At 34.1% G+C, this 22,207-nt stretch overlaps 1 protein-coding gene across 1 annotated transcript in view; it reads left to right on the forward strand.

Moving 5' to 3' along the window:
• HBS1L (HBS1-like translational GTPase) overlaps positions 1–22,207 on the forward strand; it is a 79,279-nt gene that overhangs the window by 30,980 nt on the left and 26,092 nt on the right. Inside the window, exon 5 of the mRNA XM_008580299.1 lies at positions 18,439–18,547. Within this exon, the coding sequence (XP_008578521.1) occupies positions 18,439–18,547 (109 nt within the window). The remainder of the gene's footprint in view (positions 1–18,438; positions 18,548–22,207) is intronic.

The following is a 22,207-nucleotide window of genomic DNA, read 5'->3' on the forward strand; positions in this document are numbered from 1 at the left end:
TCGCTCAGCCAGTGAGCAGGAACCGGTCTGTATGTGGGATCCGAACCCTCGGGCGGGAGCGCCTCCATGCTTCCCAAGTGGCGCACTTATCCAGTGCACCACCAGGCCGGCCCTGTCTTTTCATTTTCTTAATTGCGTGTTTTCAAAAGCTGACCTTCTAAATGTTGACGGAGTGCAGATCATCAATGTTGTTGTTTTATTTTTATGTAGGTTTGTCCTAAGATATTGTTGTCTAACCCAAGGTGATGAACATTGTTTCTCAATTTATTTCGATTATTTTTCCATTTCTATTTCATTGTTACTGCTCTTATTTTATTATTAATTTAATTCTTCTTTACTAGAGTTTAATGTATTCATCTTTGTCTATCTTTATCACATTGAAACTTATATGGTTGATATTAGTTGGTTGTCTTTTTCTAATGTAAGCATTTAGATAATCTGCTAGTATTTCTTAACTAAGAAACTTGTCATTCATATATAGAGAATTAGTATCAATTTCTGAATTCTTGTAAATTTGCAGTCCTAAGAAATGAACTCATTTTCTAGTCTATTTAAATTTCAGATCACTTTGCAGTCTTTGAACCCTTACTTAAAACAACAATTCTGTTTGATTTAAAATACTGTAGAATTTAATTTTTTTATAGTTGCTAGCTTGGTGCTATTTTTAAGCACAGTTTATAAATAAATAATACTGTTTATTGAGAAAAACTAGAAAATTCAAATGACCCAATGTAAGAAAAAGCACACACCTAGTTGTAATGTAGGATTTAGAACTATTTAGCTTTTTGTTGCATTTAAGCAATACTAGGCAATATTAATGAGCACCTGCTATACACCAAATATTGTACTAAACTCTTTATATCCACCATCTCATTTAATATTCACAATAATCATAAAAGGTAGGGATTATTTTTATCCTAGTTTTACAGGTAGTGGATCTAAAACTCAAAAATGGCTAAACATCTTGCCAGGGCCACAAAAATAGTAAGTGGTAGAATAAACGTTTAAAGCAATAAGTTTCTAATATCCGAAACCTCATTTTTATGTTTTGTGTGTTTCTACATATAGGTAATATTAGTTCGTTTTTAAAAAAATGGGACCATATCTCATTTTTTAAGCCCATTTTTAACTTAATCGTGTGCCATAGGCCTTTTGATTTTTTTTTTTAATGTTTTAAGGTTTTATTTGTAATCGTGGTAAAATGCACATAAAATTTCCAACTTAACCATTTATAAGTGTACAGTTCAATAGTGTTAGATACATTGTTGTGCAACCAATCTCCAGAACTTTTTCATCTTACAAAACTGAAACTCTATACTCATTAAACAACAAATTCCCATTTCTCCCTCCCACAGCCCCTGAAAATCACCCGTAGGACTTTTTTTTATACTGATAGATTTAGACTTAATAGTACTCCATTGTTTAGTTGTCTGATTATTTTCTTTAACAAAACACCTGTTATAGGAACTTACGTTATTCAATTTATTTTTATAAAAAGTGCTTTGGTAAACATTTTTGTACATTTGTGCATTTTAGATTATTTTATGAAAGAGATGGTTCTGGAGTGTTATTGCTGGATAAAAAAGTATAGGTATTTTTAAGGCTTTTAATATATATTGTGAAGTTGTCCTTGAGAAAGATTGTACTAATTTATTTCTTACATTTAATTATGAATCATAGCATTATTTTATAAAGGATAATTACACTCCACTTAAAGATTTTGTATTTGTATTGGAGTTTTCATTCGTTAATGAATGAATGAGTCAAAGATAAAATATGCAGTTTTTCTTGGGCCTGTTGGACAGTCACCTGTGTGTCCCTGAAAATTGTGTTCATGGTGCATTGAGCATGCTCTTATAGGTTGGCATTGCCAAAAATACCCTTTTTCCATTGGAAAATAATATCTACCGTACAAGTTCCTATGACAAGTAAAATAACCCATGTGATATAGTTAGCACAGTGTCTTACACATGGAAAATGCCCAAGAAGTGATAACTGAGCTTACTTCAAAGAAATAAAGTGGTTTTTTATTACTACTTATGGAATAAGTACTGTTAAAAAGTGGATTATTACAGGGCCGGCCTGGTGGCGCACTGGAGAGTGCGCCGCTTGGGAGCGCGGCGGCGCTCCTGCCGAGGGTTCGGATCCCATGTGGAGACCGGTTCCCGCTCACTGGCTGAGTGTGGTGCGGGCGCAACACCGAGGGTTGTGATCCCGTTGCCGTCCCCGGTACGGGCATGACACCGAGGGTTGCGATCCCGTTACCGGTCAGTAAAAAAAGACAAAAAGGAAAAAAAAAAAAGTGGATTATTACATTAAAGTCTAATGAATTAAGGTGCTTAAGGTACTTCCACTTTTTTGGAGGTTTTTTTTTTTAAAAAAAATCATTCATGTTGCTTTTGTATAGGTCTCTTTGGGAGGTTACATGTTGCCTTTTTCTCTACTGGGATACTTTTAACAGTCTGATATACTTGCATATAATCATATATACAAATAGAGATTTTTGATTATGCTTTTGTAACAAAAAGTATACTATATTTTTTATTTTCCTTTCTTTTCATAACACACTGTCAACTAGAGTAATTCCAACCTACTCTTTGGTGTTTATATAATATTTCATGATAATATCCTTTCAGTTTATTCAAGACTTCCCATATTGGAGCTCATTTTATTTCCAATTTTTGCTTCTATGAACAGTGCTCTTCATAGAATATCCTTGTATGTAACTTTACAAAGTGGGGCTTTTATTTCTGTGAGGTAGTTCCCATGTAGTGGAATTGCTGAGTCAAAGGTGTATTCACTTTCAATAGTTATGGCCATTGCTTTATGAAAAGTATTATGTATTATTCCTCCTCCAACAGTAGGTGTCATTACTTTCCCTGATTTAGGACAATCAGATAGGTAAGAAGTTAATGTCTTATTGTTATTTTAATTTGAATTTCCATGAAAAAGTTGAGTATATTTTTGTATATTCGTCATTTGATCTTTCTTTGTGAATTGCTGATTGTATCCATTACCCATTTTTTTTATTGGGTTGTCTTTTTCTTATTAATTTTAAGCCTGTTTATTTTACAGATATTAACCTGTTATTAGCCATAGTCTTTATAAATAATTTTCCCAGTCTTTCTATTTACGATCTTTTTTCTATAAGAAAATTTAAAGACTTTATTTCTCTATTTCTGTCTTTTATAACTTACAAGTTTTCAGTCTTGGATGAGAGAAAAATGACAATGTTCAACCTTTAGGTTACACACTTTCTAAATTTTCTTTTGAGAGAATTATTATTCGAGAAAGTAAAATTTTTAAATTTAAACTTAATTCCTTTAAAATTTGTTTTTGTATGGGGTGTTAAGAAGGGTGGAACCTTATTTTTTTTCCAGATTTCCATTATTCTTTTAAGAATGCATCAGCATGTATTCTGTGACTGGTAGTGTATGATATAGTAGAAGGGGATGGTGGCTTTGAAGTAGATAGTATCATTTTGCAACCTACCTCTGCCATTTGCTATCTGCATGACTTTGGTGAGTTAGTGGATTTCTCTCAGAATTGGTTTCTTCTTTAAAATGGTGATAATATTATCTACCTGAGACAGACTGTTACGGATGATTTATCCTTTAACCCAGCATCTACTATATAGTAGTCCCTTAAAACAATGTTAGTTTCCCTTTTTTCCTTTTACTAATTGCTTTAAATTTTATTACATTTGTTAGCATGGAGTTATTTCTGGATATTGGTGCCATTACCAACTCTTCTTAAACCACTTAGGAATAACTCTTGGTCCCGTATATGAATACCATTCAAGATGGTATTTGGAGATACAGTACTGTATGTGGAGATACACAATGATCTGTTGTAAATCTTTTTAAAACTTAAATTTGCTTAGGATTATTCAAATGTGGTAGCCTTTCCCTGTCTTTAAGGCCATGTTTCTGAAAATCTCAAAGGTAGAATTTAGTAAAGAAATTGAAAATTAGATTGAAGTAAGGGTTAGGTTGAATCTAAGAAGGCCTGTGTATGTGCATGTATTGTTACTAAAAACTGTAAATTGGCCACTAAATAAAGAGAATATTAATGACATTTAATGACTTTTAAATTTGATTAATACAGTTTAATTTTCATTTGTCATCTCTTACAAGTTTGGAACCTTGAAGTTTTGAACAAGGTTCATGTAGACCTTTTTTCTTATTTCAGCTCATGCATACTATGAGATCTCTATTTCTTCTGAGCCTTCTCCTCTACCCACATGTTCAGTGTTTTTCTGATTTTATTACCAGAAGTTGTTGATTCTCACTGCTAGTTCCCACAATAATTTAGAAGAGCACAGGCACTTTTGTTAGACTGCTTGGAATTTGATTCCAGCTGAACCAACTACTAGCTGTGTGACCTTTAGCAAATTACTTAACAACATGCCACAGTTTCCTTGTTTGCAAAAGTAGGGTGGTAATAGTTCTTATTTTTTAGGGTAGGAGTGAGTTGAATGAGGTCATATATATTAAGCCATTGTAGCACTTCTTGGCATCTAGAGAAGCTCATTAAATGTTCATTATTCTGCATTGTTAAGGAGGTATTTCTCAAGTATACTTTGTTAGCTTTACCCATAGTATTATTGTGCCTAGGCTTATGACAGAAATTATTAACATGATTTGGTAGGGACAGGCTCAAGGATAGATAATTCTGGAGATGGGGATATACAGCGATCTCTGAGAGTGAGTTTAGAATAAGTGAAACAGAAGGCTTAGAGCAGAATGGTGAATACCACCAATGTAATTTTCTTGTGTGTGTGTGTGTGTGTGTGTGTGTGCGTGCGTGTGTGTGTGTCTATGTGAGGTTTTTTTTGGAATGCTACTGTTTCATTCTGTAAAGTAAAAAGGCTTTGTTTTGTAGGTAGTCCTATTTCTGGTGTAACAAACAAATTTTCAATCACAGCAAAAATATTTACAATTAAAATGTAATAGTCTTCTTTCTCTTTTTTTTTTTTCTAAAGGGAAATTATTAGAGACACCGTGCTGGCCTATTCCTTAACTCTCAAAGTACCAAGAATTCTTATTGGTATAGAATGGTCATAATATCATAGTTTAAGTTCATTTGTATGTGTTAGATTATAAATTTTGTGTATACTATCTCAAGGTATATAATCTAATCTAATGCACAGGTTAAACTCTGTTCAATAAATTTAAAAAAAAAAATTGCTGGCTCAGCAATGTTTACATAAAATTGGAATCTGGTCCCAGTGAATCTTTCTGGGGTTTTTTTCCTTCTGTGTGATAGGAGATGGATGCTGCATGATGGGTATGATGAGGCAAGTTATGCTATAAAGGTGTTTTAAGTGAGAAAATAATTCATACTGATTAAATCACAGTGAGTGCAACTATACTATTGAAGGAAGTGGTTTATTCTTTGTAGCCTCGTTGGTGTACTTTCTGAATATACCTCTGTAACTAGAATTTAAATGTTTAGTTAGATTCAGTGAAATGATTTTATATTTGAAGTAGTTTTCTATTGAAAATTTAACATTGATTTCTTTGAAATTTTCAAAATCTTAACTTTTTTGTGTGTGTTTATCTATATGTACTGGCATATTGAAACATTCATAGGAAAAATAATGATTAATGGCAAAAAGTGCACTTACCTGGAAAACCTCTGGTTTTTGGTTTTTGGTTTCTTCAAATAACCTTAAAAGTTTTTTAAACTCAAGATGTTTTGATCTGAATGACTTCAAATTGTGAATTTGTCTTCCACGAAAAGTCTACTGTGAATTTATATTGAATGTTTCTAAACTATGTAAATATAAAAAAATTTTTCTCCTTTTAAAATCTTTCAAATCAGCCTTCCGCAATGTCAAAGTAATATATTCTTTATTATGTAGAAAAATGAAAAAAAGTCACACATGATTTTCACCAAGGACAGCAATCATAGTTTGTGTTTTACCATATTTTCTTTCAGTTTTTTTTCTCTGTGCATTTTATCCTTTATGGTATTAAGGTTATATTGTACATATAATTTGGTATCCTATATTTTCTTCTTTTCATTATATATATATATTTATATTTAAATGTGGAATCAATTTCTAGATCCCAATTTGATTCAGAAAACACTTTAAAAACATAAAATTATAAAGGCATTAAAAGCTTACCTTAGAAGTAAAAAAAAAAAAAAAAATATATATATATATATATATATAAAGACATTTATAAATTTAAAACAAAAACTAGTGTTCTGTACTAGTGTTTTCGCATCTTTATAGGTACTATTCAAATGTGAAATTTCTTAATGCAACAGGTTTACTTTTTAAAATTGTTGTAATATTTCTAGTTGTGGATTTTATGCAAAAGAAAAAACACAAACCTTTGTTGTTTTCATTGGGTTTAAGAACATCATTTCCTAGACAAGTTTTCATTAACTAGATCCTGTTTTATGTTGATGATAATATTAAAATGTTCAAACATTTTGCAGTTGATGTCATTTAGAGATTAATAATCTATATATGTGGGGGAGAGAGTCTCACTATATAAGCTAAGTAGTTATTTTTAAAATTAGCATTATAAAGGAATGAACCAAAAAGGTTGTCTGAACTAGTTTCCCGACTTAAGGCAGGTCTTCAAACATCTTTTTAGTTAGGAAACCAGTCAACAAGAGATAGGTGGTTATAATTTGTAAAGAATCTTAAACTGGCATGGACAAATTGTTTAATTTACATGAACCTTGCTTCATATATAAAATCAGTTTTACACCAGATAAGTAGTTCTCAATTTTTTTTTTCTGTCCCAGGACTCCTGAGAGATAGAACACTTAATTGGCATCAGTGTCTCCAAGTAAGGATGATTTACAAAAGGGGAGGAGCAAGGATGTCCCTGTGCTTCTCAGAATAATTGATTTTTTTTTTTTCCCTTTTTTGTCTTTTTTCGTGACCGGCAACGGATCGCAACCCTCAGTGTCGCGCCCGTACCGGACTGGGACCGGCAACGGGATCGCAACCCTCGGTGTTGCTCCCGCACCTCGCTCAGCCAGTGAGCGGCCGGTCCGCATGTGGACTCCGAACCCTCGGCGGGAGCGCCGCCGCGCTCCCAAGCGGCGCACTGCAGCAGTGAGCCACCAGGCCGGCCCAGAATAATTGATTTTAACATTAACTTCTATTCAGAAATATCTGAGTAGGTATTAATGATAATTAGCCTCACTGATCTCACAAAATTATTAAATGAACAAAGCATTAACATTTTCTAGAAGCACTTGATTAGCAGTTTTTGTGTACACTTAACTTCAAAATGACCCTGGTTCGGTCATCTTGAGAACACCATTTCCATTAGGTCCTTAGGATGTACAGCCAGATGACACACGGAGTGGAAAGGGGAGGGTGCCTTGGAAGCAGCCTGGAGAAAAGAGCAAAAGTTCCATTAATCAGCCATGTGGTCTTTGGAAATTTACTTAAATTTTCATTTGTAAGCTGATGGACTGGACCAAATGACCCCTAAAATATCGCCCCCAAATTGCATGATGTATGAATCTCAGTTCCACGTAAGGCCACAAGGAGCTGAATACTTATTTTCTGCCTCCTTCTTTATTGAGTATTAGAGTTCCTTCTTTGGCTGCCTTCTCACCCTTCATTTTCTGTTAGCTGTCTAGGTCTTGATTTGCTTCATGTGTTTTAATAGCACTCTCATTTCTTTTGTTGTGTAAACCTGGTTATCCAGCTGTTTCTGTGGATTTCTATTTATGTCTCTTGAAGGAATCTCACACTTGATGTGTCTGTATTCATTATCAGCATCTGGATTAGAGTCTTAGCAGTCATTTAAAGTCCCATTTTTTGCCTTCCTAACATTTGTCACCATGTTCTATTAATAAATTGTCTTTCTTGCCTGTCCCCACTTATTAATTTCCTATATTATAGTATTTGTTCAACTGCAGTCATTGTGCTTTCCTCTTCATTTCCCTGTCTCTGTTTTCTTTCCATCTTGTCTATCTTGATGTCCATCATATCTGGGGGAATGAAAGCCTCCTGAAAACATCTTTGTGTCTCCAGTGCTAAGAACATGTTATAATATTACTTGGAAAACTGTAAAGACCCAAGAAAGTATGTAAACATTGTTTAATAAAATAAAATCTTTGGTGGTAGTCCCCATCTCTTCAGGAGGAAGAAGCAGTTCCTCTGTGAACTGCTATATTTTGCACTGTGTGAAGGGGCCGTCCAAAAGAAGCAAGATCCTCACCAGCAAACTTTCTTAGTTCCCTGGAAGATATTCCCCATTTGTTAATGGCACCACCATCCCCCATTTCTTCTTTGGCAGAAAATCTGGAGACTCTTCTTTCTCTCACCACCTTCATCTATTCAGGTACCAATGATTCCAAGTATTAGTACAACAGTTTTTTAACTCCTGTCTCTTCAGTCTTGCCTCCACAATTCATTTTCCATTGGTGGTCAGAGTAAGTTTTAAAAGCACAATATGATATGTCACTTCAATGGTTAAATTTTTTCAGAGGCTCTTTTTATATTTCAAAATCAAGTGCCCTAAATGTTACACATGGCCCTAAAAACTGCTTTTCCAACCTTATATCTCACCACTTCATGTCCTTCATTGTGTACCAGCCATGCTGGTCTCTCGGCAGTTGTATGCATTGTGTCAGGCTGCCTGATCTCCTTTTCTCTTATTTATTTATTTTTTCTTCAAGGTCACTGGTTTGGGTCCCCCTACCGGCCAGCTGCCCCAAACAAATAAACAAAAACGAAATATATGAGGAAAAAGTTCATTGATTAGATAAAAAGGTGGGGGGGAAAAGAGGAATCAGAAAAAAAATGACATTGAAGTTTCAAGCTTGGCTAGATAGGAAAGGAATTAAGAATTGCTGGTTTTTGTGGGCAAGAGGATGAGGATAGGAGGTGATGTATGTATTTGAGGTGGTGGTTGTATGTGTGTATTTAATTCTTTTGCTAATAACTCTTATGAGAACTTTTCAACTGGAGGCAATTTTGTTCCACAATGGACATTTGGCAATAGCCGGAGACCTTTTGGGGATGCTGCTAAGCATCTTACAAGTTAGAGGACAGCCCCCAAAATAAAGGATTTTCCCATTCAAAATGTCAATAGTGCCAAGGTTGAGAAGTCCTACTTTAGAGTATCTGTTATTCAGATAATATCTAATGATATTTAGAGAATCTGATATCTGAAAATCTGAATTACCATGAAATTCTTTTCTAGTAAGAAGGTACATGTTCAAGGAATTCCTGGCCAACTGCCAGAAAACTCAAAGAAACCAAAGAAGTCACATTTACAATTTCTTTCTAGTTTTTACCTTGCACTTAAGAACATTTTTTATTATAAAAATAATATGTAGTCATTGTAGCATAGAAGTATATAAAGTTTGAAATGGAAGTCACCTCTTCTCTTTCCTAGTATCACTCCCTAGAAGAATCACTTTTAAAAGCTCACTTAAATTTTGGGGGGCTTTTTAATGCCAATAACGTAGGGCTGTAGGATCATTGCTATATAATATTGCAATTGTATTTTTCACTTGGTGGGTCATGGTTATCTTTTTATGCATATAGGTCTTCTATATCCGTAGCATACTGCTATATTCCATTGTTTGGATGCATCATAATCCATTTAACTATTCCTTTATGATGTACATCTACAGTTTTGTGGGTTTTTTTGCCATTACATACAACAGCACAGTAAATAATCTTGTTCATAATTGTTGCACAGTCGTGTTAATATTTCTGTAGACCACATTCTCAGAAATACAGTGTACATAGTAACATTTTTGATTTTATCAAATTTCTCTGCCGAAGGTTGTACCAGGCTGCACTCTTGCCAATAAAAAAGTAGAAACACTTCTGCTTACTCCTACTCCCTTCTTCCCTTCTGTCTCCCTCTTCCATCTCCTCTTTTCACTCCCTCTCCCATTCCCTTCTTCCCTTTCCTCTGCCACATTTATTTTTGACTTGTGTTTATTGACCTAATCTACTTATTGCTCACTTTCTTTTTCTGAGTTGTTTTTTCTTGTTGGTTTGTAGGAACGCTTTATAGTTTTCCCACATACTTTGTGTTCATTTGTGGTATCTTTAATCAGGGAGGAATTTTAAAATTTTTATATCAGTTTTGTCAGTCTTCCTTACCTAAAAATTATAAATATATTTTTATGTTTTTTCTTTTTGCTTTATGTTCATATTTTCAATCCATGAGAAAATTATATATGATACACTATAGACATATAGAGGCTTTTCCTTAAATGAATTGCCAGTATTCCCAGTACAGTGTGTTGAATAACCCATCCTTTTCTCACTGATTTGAAACACATCTGCATATATTGAATTTCTATTTATAATTACATATAATGTCTATACTCCTATTCCTATATATTTCTCCACATACTCAATTCCTATTCATTTCTATTTGCAGATGCACTGTTCTAGTTGATTGAGCTACTCTTGTGCCATTACCACATTTTAATTTACTTCAGCTTTATAGTAGGTCTTAATATCTGGTAGTTCAGGTCCGCTACCATTATTCTTAATTTAAAAATTTTATTGGTCATTTTCTCACATTTACTCTTCCAGATGAACTTCAGCATCACCTTGGCAAATTTCCCCCCAAAATAGTCCCATTGGGTTTGTACTTCCAGATCATTATTTTTCTGTTATATACTCTTGAAACTTATTTCCAGGACACTTAAGCAAATAAAAACACTGGGTTCTAGCCAAAGTAAGGTAGTTTGTATTACTGTCTATGGCTAGGTGCATGTTTATTCTGACACTTCTTGATCCTATTATCACCTAAAATCACTTAAAAACTAAAAGAGGTTAATGGGTGCAAAATATCCAGTCAAATTAAAAATAATGCAGGAAATGTGTGTTAACCACAAACTCCAGCAGTTATTTTTGATTTAAGAGACATTCCAACGACATTATTTTATAAGTAATGATAAGATAATTTCAGAGAATAAAGGTCAGATTTTCTAGTTTTGCTTGAGAATATTTTTTAATGCTTTCACATTTATAATGTGTATTACAACATCATTGTGATGTAGATGGGTACATTTTGCAGATGGGGTAAACTCAGTCTCTGGTGTATTTGATGACTAGGTCAAGGTGAGTTTTCTGGTGGCAGAGCCCTCAATTTCTAGCCATACTAGACTAGTGAGAATTGCTTTCTCCTGGGTAGAAGATACCTGTACAATGTAAATAGGATCCTAGGACTGAAGGTTGGGGAATGCCTTATTACTCACTTGGAAAAAAGTGAAGGAATGATAGAATGATGAGACATGGCAACTTATTTTATGGTGAAATTATCATCACAAGTAAGTTTCTGTGGTTTTTCTCTTACGTAATCTCAACGTGGCTCTCCCCATTTCTAAACAGTTTTGGTAATTGTCCTTCCTAGGAATATATATTTTTTTAATTTTTAAAAAATATTTTCACAATTATTTGTATATATTTGTGGGTTATAGTGGGTTGTTTCAATACATGCATATATTGCACAATGATCTCCTCAGGGTACATAGCATAGTTTTGTATCCATTAGTCCACCATTTTTCTTTCCTCCTCCTGCCCCCCCCATCTCTGATAACCAATATTCTACTCTCTACTTCTATGAAAACCACTTTTAATATTTTTTAGATTCTATGGATGAGTGATATCATTCAGTATATGTCTTTTTGTGCCTGACTTAATTCACTCAACATGATGGTTTCCAGTTCCATACATTTTGCTGCAAAGGATAGAATGTCATATTTTAAATAGATGGGTAGTATTCCATTGTGTATATATACCACAGTTTTTTTTCCCGTTCATCCATTGATGGGCATTTAGGTTGATTCCATCTCTTGGCTATTGCGGATAGTGCTGTGATGAACACGGGAGTGCAGGTGTCTTTTTGATATATTGCATTCATTTGCTTTGGGTATATACCCAGTAGTGAGATAGGTGGGTCATAGGGCAGATCTATTTTTAGTTCTCTGAGGAACTTGCATACTGTTTTCCACAGTGGCTGTAACAGTTTACACTCCCTCCAGCAATGTAGCAGAGTTCTTTTTTTTCCTGCATCTTCACCAGCATTTGTTATTTTTTGTCTTGTTTTGGTAATTGTCCTTCCTAAGGATATTTAATACTACTTCTGTTTTACTTTCTATTTATAAATGAGAAAAGGAGTCCTTGAACATAAATCTACAAAAGATCTTTTTTTTAAAAAAAGGCTTTTCATTTAAAGCCTCCATTACATAGTTTTTAAAAGTTTATTGATCACTGCCCAGTCTTTTTCAGAATTTTTCCCCATTGATCCCTACATATGCTTTTTCTTATGTTGTTTTTGCATCCTCTTTGTTTATTTTTAGGTCAGATCTCATTTCATTTGTTAAGGCTTCCATAACTTCAGTCAATAACTCAGGCACCTGCTTACTCAGGCACCTACTTTGAATTTCTTTTGCTTATTGTCTCTATACCTCATCTTTTCTCTGCAGCTTTTACAGCTTTCTCTTAGAATAGTGTATAAGCTCTGTGAGTATAACCACCATGTGATTCATATCTTTTTTTTTTTTTTAATAGCCACGTCACAGGCCAAGATTGTATGCCTGTGGCAAATCAGTCTCTCTGAACCTCAGTTTCTCTGAAGTAAAGTAGGAATAATTACACATATTCTGTATGGTTGGTATGAAGATAAAAAACCATATAAAGCACCCAGCAGAAGAGCTTATGAGAGTGCCCATGGCAAGTACCAAGTTGGCTGTCTAGAATCCATATTTGTAAACCTTTGGATGTGGCTGGTATTAAGTGCCAGTAGGTGTTAAAGAGTCGAGGAGGTTATTGACTGAAGAAGAGATCTAAGATAACTTATAAAGACAGTAGAGGTCAACTTGCAGTTCCAAAATTTAAACCCATCGAGGTTAATCATTAAACTGTGTTTATTGAGTGCTTATTATGGACAGAGCACTGTGTCATGTTCTAAGCATTTCCTGCCCTCAACGAGGTAGTCTGATATTGAATGTGCTTGCAAACCAAAGGAATGAGTCAGAAGAGGGCAAATCGTGGATTTGCAAACAGAGTTTTATTAAATTCAGCAAGAGTCTGTAACAATTGTGTGATACTAGAAAGATCTAACTGCATCCTTTATGAAGGAATATACATTGAAAAAAGATCTTCGGGACAAGAGATTAGTTCACGTTCAAGAGAAAACCTAGACTTCTATTTAGATCTTAGTCCTAGAAAGGAAGCAATGGAGACCTGGAAAAAGCAGTTCATGAAGGAGTAACCGCTAGGGACAAAAGAAGGTAGTTCCTAATTATGCTTTGCTGCAGAGACGGTAGAGTATGAGAAAGGTGAACTGGACAGGCAGCTGAGGTAATTTGGTTTAAGTGCATGCCCTGCCATTAAGGGGAAGTCACTTATCTTCTTTGTCCATTGTTTGTCTTTAAAATAAGATGATCAATCAGGTAGCTGTTACTTCGTCTGAATGAAAACTGTAAAAGATGAGCAATTCTTTTCTGTTCTACTAGAGACTGAATGCTAATCACTAGTACATGAATCTTCAAAATGTATTTTTTCTGAGTGATCATGATTTGGTGGGAATGTTTTGCATGACTTGGGAGAGGACAGTGATAATTGTCTTTTGGAATAACACATTTTACTTTTACCTCACAGTGGGCTATTAAAGGATATCTTAGTGGTTTAGGAGTCAGACACATACATTCACAGAGCTAGAAATCATTTAATTCACTTCGTTATATGAAGTATGTACTTAATACTTATAAAACTTCAGAGGAGACTGAAATTAATGAAATTAAATGAACTGTTTAAGCTGTAAGGAAACAGCTCATTCGTGTAAGGCAGGGACCAGAATCTAAGCTCTATTTTTTTCATCCAGTACTTATTTCTAACTGCCATATTTCGGGTCTTAACTGAAAATTTAGTGCTTAATTTTTGGGGATTGTTATACAGTGAATGAATTTCCAGTTGGTTGGGGAAGATGGGAGAAAATAGTAAATATTTTTTTTTAAATGATAGATTTGAATACTTATTTATGTATCTTTTATTGATCAGTGACTGCTTATTTTAGTTATTAGTTCATTTCTGACCTGTGCCTTCCAGCATGATGCTAGTTATGAGGGGAACTTTATAGTACGGTTGGATAAGTGAAGTACATCACATTGCTGTCAACAATAGCTCAGTGGATAATTTACTGAATGTATGTTTTCCTTTGAATGTGGATAGCACCATTAATTTGAATTAACATATGTCCAAGATAGCCTGAGCCAAAGTTATCTCTCAAAGGGAGAGTTCTAGAATTGGACTTATTGAATTCCTTGAAATAGCATGCAAAATTTTGTCTGTGTGCATTTTTCTGTCAAGAATGTCGCATGGTTTTTATTAGCTTTTTAAGGGGGAGCGGGGTATGTGATTGGGAAAAAGGTTTAAGAACCACTGTTTTAATGGGTGGTATTCAGATCCATAATACTAGACTTTTCCCCTCTACTTTTTCACTTAAATAACCAAATCTTTGAAATGTTGCATCTTAGATTTGATGTCACCAAAAAGAAATCTTTATTTCATCTCCAGAAATTTTGCAGGATCCCATCGTGATTTTCTTTATTCCTGGAGGCCTTTAATGCCATTTTGTGACCCACCCACTTAAGTCAAAATTACAGCATTTCAGTGTCCTAAATGTATAATATAAGTGGGTCAAGAAATTTTTTACATGCAAGATGGTTGGAAGATATTAAAAATGAACCTTAATGGGAAGTTGGAATTAGTCCTGTAGAGCCTGGATTGAGACGTTTTTATGGCTTATAGGGTTTCCCCCCCCCATATTCTTTTGCCAGAAGCCAAAATCTACCATGCCTTTTTTTGTTTGTTTTAATCAGATGTCTCTCTCTACCTACCCCCCCCCACACACGCACACACGCATGCACACGTGCACACCCAATCATCATGATGACAGTGCTGTAAGTATTCTTCCGTTTCCCTGCACTCACCCCTCACTCCTCTCCCTCTTTTCTGTAACTCTAGGAATTGCTTTTTTTATGAAAAGCCAGCCCCTTTATAATTCTCAGTCTGTTTTACTAGCGTTTTTTCCACTGCCTTGCTTCATTTATATCCTCTCAAACCTCAGAACCTGGAAGGTCAGCTTTGATCTCTTTCCTGCCTTTCCAACATCGTTTTTCTTCTAGTTCCCTACCCGTCCCCAATTTCTGCTCCTTTGAAGTTCTTGTCTTTTTCCTGAACCAGCCTTTTGTTAGTTCTTACTGCTGTCATCTACTGAACAACCTCCTGGCCACTTTTTCTTATTCACCAAAGGCTTTAGCAGCTGCCTTACAGTTTTCTTCTTCAACCTAAGCTCTTCATGATCATAACTTACTTGTGCATATATATGGAAAAAACAGCAGCAAATCCAACACCGTGGACTTAGTTCCTTGACTTCCTCATTTCCAGTGACCTTTTCCTCTCATCAGCAATTCATTATAATTTCCTCCTTGAAAATCACTAATATCACACATGCCATTCTGACCACAACCACTTCTAGTGTGCTTCTCATACCATGATCTTTCTTGACCCATAGACCCCTCTACTTCCTCCTGATGCATCACCACTCTTCCTTTGTCATTTTGTTTTTTAAATCTAGCTTAGATTTCATGATTTATAATTTTAATACTTTTTTTTTTGGCTAGTATCTATCAACTGCCTTGTTGCTTTCTCCTTGCACCTGTTGCTTTCTCCTTGTACCTTAACTCTGAATGAAGCAGTTAATGCCTTCTCAGTGCCTTTTCCTAAATGGCTGAACATTGCTAGAGAAAGTCACACAGAAAGGCAGATTGATTCCACTATAAATTCATTATCACACATCTGAAATGGGCCCTCAATACTGTCCAGCAAGTCCCCCAATTTTTATGTCCAACTCATCCTCCTTTCTGCGACAATTATTGAAAACCTTATTCACTTCTCAAATCTTTTTACTTTCACGGTCCACTTTCAGTCTCAGCAGGTAGCTAGCTGCTATATTGTGGAGAAAATAGAAGCCATCCATTAGGAATTTTCATCTTCCAGCCCCTAACCATACAAAGCTGTCTTCTATTGTGCTAAAAGAGCCTTTCTCCTATCTTAGTTCAGTTTCTACCTCTCTTTTCTTCCTAATATATTCAACCAATACCTCTCAATTTTGTCTTCTCCATCAGCTTGATCCCACAGTCCCCTTCTACCATCATTGTACCACATTCCCCCTTTCCAGCCAAACTTTTAAAAAGAGTTGTGTTTATACATATACAATTCCTTATCTAAAGTCATTGGGGCCACATTTGATTCAGAATTCAGAATTTTTTGGATCTAGAAAAGCATTAACATGTACATATCATCTTTGGTATACTAGCTCCACTGGGTTGTGGAGCAGTACCCTGTAATCAAACACATTGCTATTTTTGCCCTGAAATGTATATGTAGCTTTTCACCATAAGTCAGATAAACAAAGATAAATAGCCTTACCTCAGTCCACTTCCACATTTTACTTCCAAATGAGTTATTAAAAAAGCAAAAACAAAACTTTAATATTTCACTGCTTTTGGATTTTGAAATTATTGATAAGAGGTAGTGGACATGCACTTCTGCCTCTGTATTCTGACCTTCCCTATATTTTTAAACCCATTCTGACATTTACTTCCCTCACTTCTTGCAAATGGCCCTTGCTAACTCTACCAATGACCTTTATCTAAAATGATCCTGTCACCAGTGAATGTTTTCACTTCTCATCAAAGTTCACTGACTAGCAGTTTCAGATCCTGGTGAAACCAACTCCATCAAACACTGTCTTCCCTTAGCTTCCTTGACACCACCCTCTGCTGGCTAGCCTTCACCTTTTTTGCAGGCTCATCTTGAGGTTAAATGGTAGAGTTCTTCCAGGGCTTTGTCCTAGGACCATTTCTATTACCTATACTCACTCCCTTGGTGATCTCACTTATGTCTCTGTCTTCAACGACCATTTATGTGCTGATGAAGCACAAATATATACTCCAGCTCTCCTTCAAGCTTGACTGATATGTTCAACTACCTACTTGACATTCCCTTTTGGAAGTCTCATATGGTCCAAATTCCTAATATGTCTCAATCTCATGATGTTTCCATCCCCAAAGTGGTTATTTCAAATGTTGATCTGTACTTTATCCTCCTCTCTCTTTTTCTCCTTTCCCCTACTTGATTACCTCATTTTGTTGGTTAGAACAAACATTAGGATCTTTGCTATGACCTAAGCTGGCCCTACTCACCTCTCCCGCTTCACTTAGCTTCCCTTCTGCTTTCTCTTCCTTTGAAGTAATCATGCTTCTTCCTGCAGCAGAGCTGTTATATAAGCTGTTCTCTCTGTTTGGAATGTTCTTCCTTTCTATAGTTAATTTCTACTCATTTTTTTGCATCTTGGCTCCAATTCTCACTTTCTTAAGGAAGCTCTGTAATTCATGTGTCCCATCATTAAATCTCATGGCACCCATATACAAATCTTTATAACACTAATAATAGTTTTTAATTTTACATTTTTAAAATCATTTAGTATGTTTTCCCCACTAGACTGTAAGCTCCCTTGGCATAAGTATTATGTCTGCTCTTGTTCACCATTATATTTCAGCATAGTGCCTGGCATGTAGTAGGCAAATACCAAACATTTTGAATGAATTCTGTTCATTAATTTATCTTTTCTAATTTTTTTAGTAGTTTATATATATATGTTTACCACTGTAGCACATACATTTTGCATAGTTTTATGTGGACCTAATCCTGATGGTACTTTATATAAAAATTATAAATATACATTTAAAAAAACTCAGTGAATTATTATAAAAGGATCAAATGCATAAAAATCTTACTTTAATCTAGCTCATAATTTATTCTCCTTCATGTTTTTAATTCATTTTTTCTACATTGACCTCTTCCCCCATATTCTTTGTAGGTATCAGATACAGATATCTTACTAAGTCTATTGTTGTATGCAGGTAAAATATATACAGTGTTCCAGCACAATTCAGCAGACATTCAGCATGTTCATCAATTCATAAAACTCACAGGATTATAAATAGTTTAGCCATCTGCTAACTGACCAGACAATTTTAGTATTGTGAAAGGGCGTGGTAGGAGAGGGAGGTATAGGGTCTAGGTATAATGTCAGAACATGGTTCATAGCAGAAACCACCTTGTGACATCTTAATACTGAAACTTAACAGTCAGTTCAAAATTAGGAAGAGATTTGGTGGAGGTTAAGCATAGAAGAGCCCTGACAATAGGGGATTTCCCAGAATAGGGTGATAGAGGAATTTCTTTCATCATTTTTATATCTTACTAAATTTTTTTTTGAGAAAAAATTTGTTTATAAATAAATGAATTCTGTGAAAGTTATCATAATCTATAATTTACATGATATGTAACATATACTTCTATAAATCAACTTTAAATAATTAACGTTTTATATTTTACTTTATTAGGAAAATCAGTAGGTTCCCAGTCATCTCGAAGTGAATCTGAAATTGTGCCAAAAGTTGCTAAAATGACTGTATCTGGAAAGAAGCAAACTATGGGATTTGAAGTGCCTGGGTAAGATTTTAAATCTTTCTTTCCTCCCCTTTTTTGAAACTGGTATTGTCTCCTATTAATCTGTTTGCATTTAGGTATCATATGTCCTCAGTATAACCTAGTACAAAGAGAAGGGGATGAGAAATTAGCCTTATCTATGTGTATTATTTACTTTATCTCACTGTCAGTTTCCTCACATAAATTAAATAATTTATTTAACAAAAAACGCCTCTAGTGCTGTGAGAGGGAATTCTTATACCGCTAGGTGGTGTAGGCAAGCAGGGTTTGAGAATTACATGTAACCAGTGAATTATGGAATCATTAATTACATTTTTTAATAACTAAAATATCTTTAAACTCTTTTAGATTTTCATGTTGAATAAAATGAATCATTGTCGCAAAGACATGTAAAATGAAACATACCTAGAATTTCAAATAACTAATGAAAAAAGGTAGTAAGTCATACATTTGTAGAGTTCATGTGATCTTTCATGTCATAGTTTCTAGAATTCTTCCAGGAGTTTTTATAGGCAAGAGAAGTGACTTACTTGAAGCTCAAAAATACAGTTTGAAAATATTAATTTTTAACCTCTTTAAAATTTTTCAGATTTTTTTAATCATTCCTTAAATCTATTACTTATAAATTATATGTATTTTGTCTGCCAAAAAGATAGAAAAGAAACACTGTTATCAGATATAAACAATAGAGGGGTTTTTTTTAAACTTCAAGAAACGTAAACTCAACAGCCTTATTTTTTCTCCCTTATAGCATTCTTTTATCTAGATTAATGGAAGTATCATGAGTTTTGTTGGGAAGAATCTTAATGAACACTTAATTTAATTTTTGGATTTTATAAAAGCAAGGCTTTATTCACTAGATTTCAAATTTAATGAGGGCAAGGACTGTGTCTAGGACATAGGAGGCATTCAGTGTACATTAGTTGCATAATTGGATGAATGAAAAACTTAATTTGTATCTTGTTAACTTTAGCCCATTAAAATAATTTTGAATTCTGATCCAGTCACAAAAAGCTTAATGTATGTCTTTCTTCTCTCTGAATTGGGTTGTGTTGTCAGAATCATAAATGCTCTTTTTATCCTTATGTCTTGAGTGCCATTTAATTTTATTTGATTATTTCCAGTGAGAGAGAGAAATAAAATTGTACACAATTCCTTGATCTAAAGCTTTTGTAATCTTAATGCAAAAGGTTGCGGAAGTCTTAGAAAGCAACATGCAAATAAGCCCAAATCACTATATTAAAAATAAATGCATAGTTATCTAAGTGAATAATTATAAAAATAATGGGTAATAAATGATAAAAAATAAAAATAAATAGTCAATACAAATAAATAATTCTTGAAAACCCAACTCTGTACTTTATAAGTGCATTCTGCATCTTTCAGAATTTTACAAAATTATATGCTTCATGGGGACAGAGACCATTATTGTTCTCCACTGAATTCCTTTCACAGAATAGTCTTTTAAATATTTATTGATCAGAGTCCTTGGAGAGATACATATTATTTTAAAAATAAACTTGGAAGTAGTATAAAGGTAAAAATATAGCCTTGAGCCTACATTTTGATGTGGCCCTGTGGGAAAAGTCATCAGAATGTGAAAGTTCTGTAGTTACAGATTGAGATACTAAGAAATGCTTATTAGAGCTCAAGGCCAACCAAGCTATACTTCCATACAATTTTTTTTGAGATTTAAAATAGATATAATAATTAGGCTATTCTGGTTTAGTCTCAAGAAAACACACAAATATAATGAAACACTTTTGAGTCAAGATTTCAGGATCATAGTGTGATTCTAAATGGTGTCTTATAAAAAAATGGATAATGCATTGCTTGGAAGGAGCTAAATCAGCAAACTTCTTCGCTAATATTAAAAACAGTAAATATCTCTGTAGAAGATACATGTAAGTAAAAATGCCTAGCGTATTGCACATAGATCAAATACTGTAAGTTTAAGCTTTTAAATCTGAAATATTAGCTTCTAAGTATTGAATTTAAGAAGAAAGATTAAACCTGTAGATTCATGTATAAATAGTCCCACTTTGGGAAGATGGTTTTTTTAAAAATAGACTAGTCATTTTGTAATATTAAATAAAGTTTCAAAATTATACTAGAAATCACCTGAAAAAAATTCAACTAACTTATTCTTTCATTCATACCAGTCAGTAATTATAGGCCTGAATCCAGAATGGTCATTTCTAGACCTCATATTAGAGATTTCTCAAATCTTAAAACATTGAATTTTATTTCATAATATTCAGAAGTTTTTACTAAGTACGGACTTTCCTAGGACACTTTTCTAATTACTTTGGTCACTTCTCTCTAGTATTATACAATTTTAGTGAATTAATTTGCAGTTAACCTAAGACCCACTTGAAACGGAATGTTAACCTGAAAGCAAGAGAAAAACACACCTTTCATGTTGTTGAATTGGAAATGAAATTATAAAATCAGTTGTATGTTTTGGGAAGCCTTTCCTATGCCAAACAACCCTTCTCAGGGCTGCCTGGATTAGTGGGCGAGTTGGGCTCAAGGCCCTACCTATTCTGTCAACTATAGCTGGTTCTGCTTGTGTCTGTTTTCCATATTAGATTCATTATAAGCTTTCCTCTGAAGAAAAGATTCTGTAGCTAAAAACAAAAAGATTTGAAGCCAGAGATTGTAGTTTCTCCCAGGTCTGATTGGAATGTGAGCCTACCTTTTGTCAGTCTGGTAGAATACTTTTATTGTAATTTGTAGTTTTTTTTCACTCCTCTAAGTGCAGAGTTGTTGTGTTTGGGTTTTGGAACTGGCTGTGGTCATTCAAATAAATGGTTCAAATTATAGCCTGCATTTGATTTTACTTCATTTAGCCTGTTAGAATCCTTTACAAGTATGGGAACATTTTCCACATACTAAATTTTTTTCCTAGTGGTTCAAGATGAAGTTAATTTGTCTAAGCAGTGCTAAAAAGTGAACACCTAAATTGGTTGGTGGAGATTTGAAAAAGCAAAATAAAATGAGAATGGATATAGGGTTTTTTAATGAAGTTGGAAATTTAAGGAACATGACTCTTTTCCTGAGGCATAGGATAAAGAATTAACATGAAGCATATAAAAATGCCCTGAGAAGGGAAAACTAATCTGTATTTTTGTTACAGTGGGCAAGAAGAAAATAACCTATTTTTCTTGTACATTTACATTATACTGCAATCTTAAGTGATTATTATAAACTGCTTTTTGTATGTACTTCTCTGACAGCTCCACATTAATTTTGGATGTAATTGTCTTCGTTCTTAATAACTTGCAATTTAACCTGCTCTTCGTCCTAATTCTACTTATCCATAGTTATTAGAGGAAATGTAAGGCATATCTGGTTGATTAGTTCATATTCTTTATAACTGTTATGTGGGATAGCACTGGTACTAGTTTCTACAGAGAGTAGTCAAAGAGCTGATAAAGACCTAAGGTAAGTGTTTACTTTTGGAGGCTTCATTGTCAAGGAGAGAATAAATTAAGGTAGGTGGTCTTGTTTATACTTTATTTATCTGAATCCCTCATTAGATTGTATACTTTTGGGAGTGGTAGCTAACTTTTTTATTTCTATGTCTTCTTTACTTCTCAATATCAGTACCTACTATATGTTGTAGATTTTAGTAAATCAAGTGTTTGTCAAATTAATGAA

Source organism: Galeopterus variegatus, unplaced genomic scaffold, assembly GCF_000696425.1.
Source record: "Galeopterus variegatus unplaced genomic scaffold, G_variegatus-3.0.2 Scaffold85, whole genome shotgun sequence".
Taxonomy (NCBI): Eukaryota; Metazoa; Chordata; class Mammalia; order Dermoptera; family Cynocephalidae; genus Galeopterus; species Galeopterus variegatus.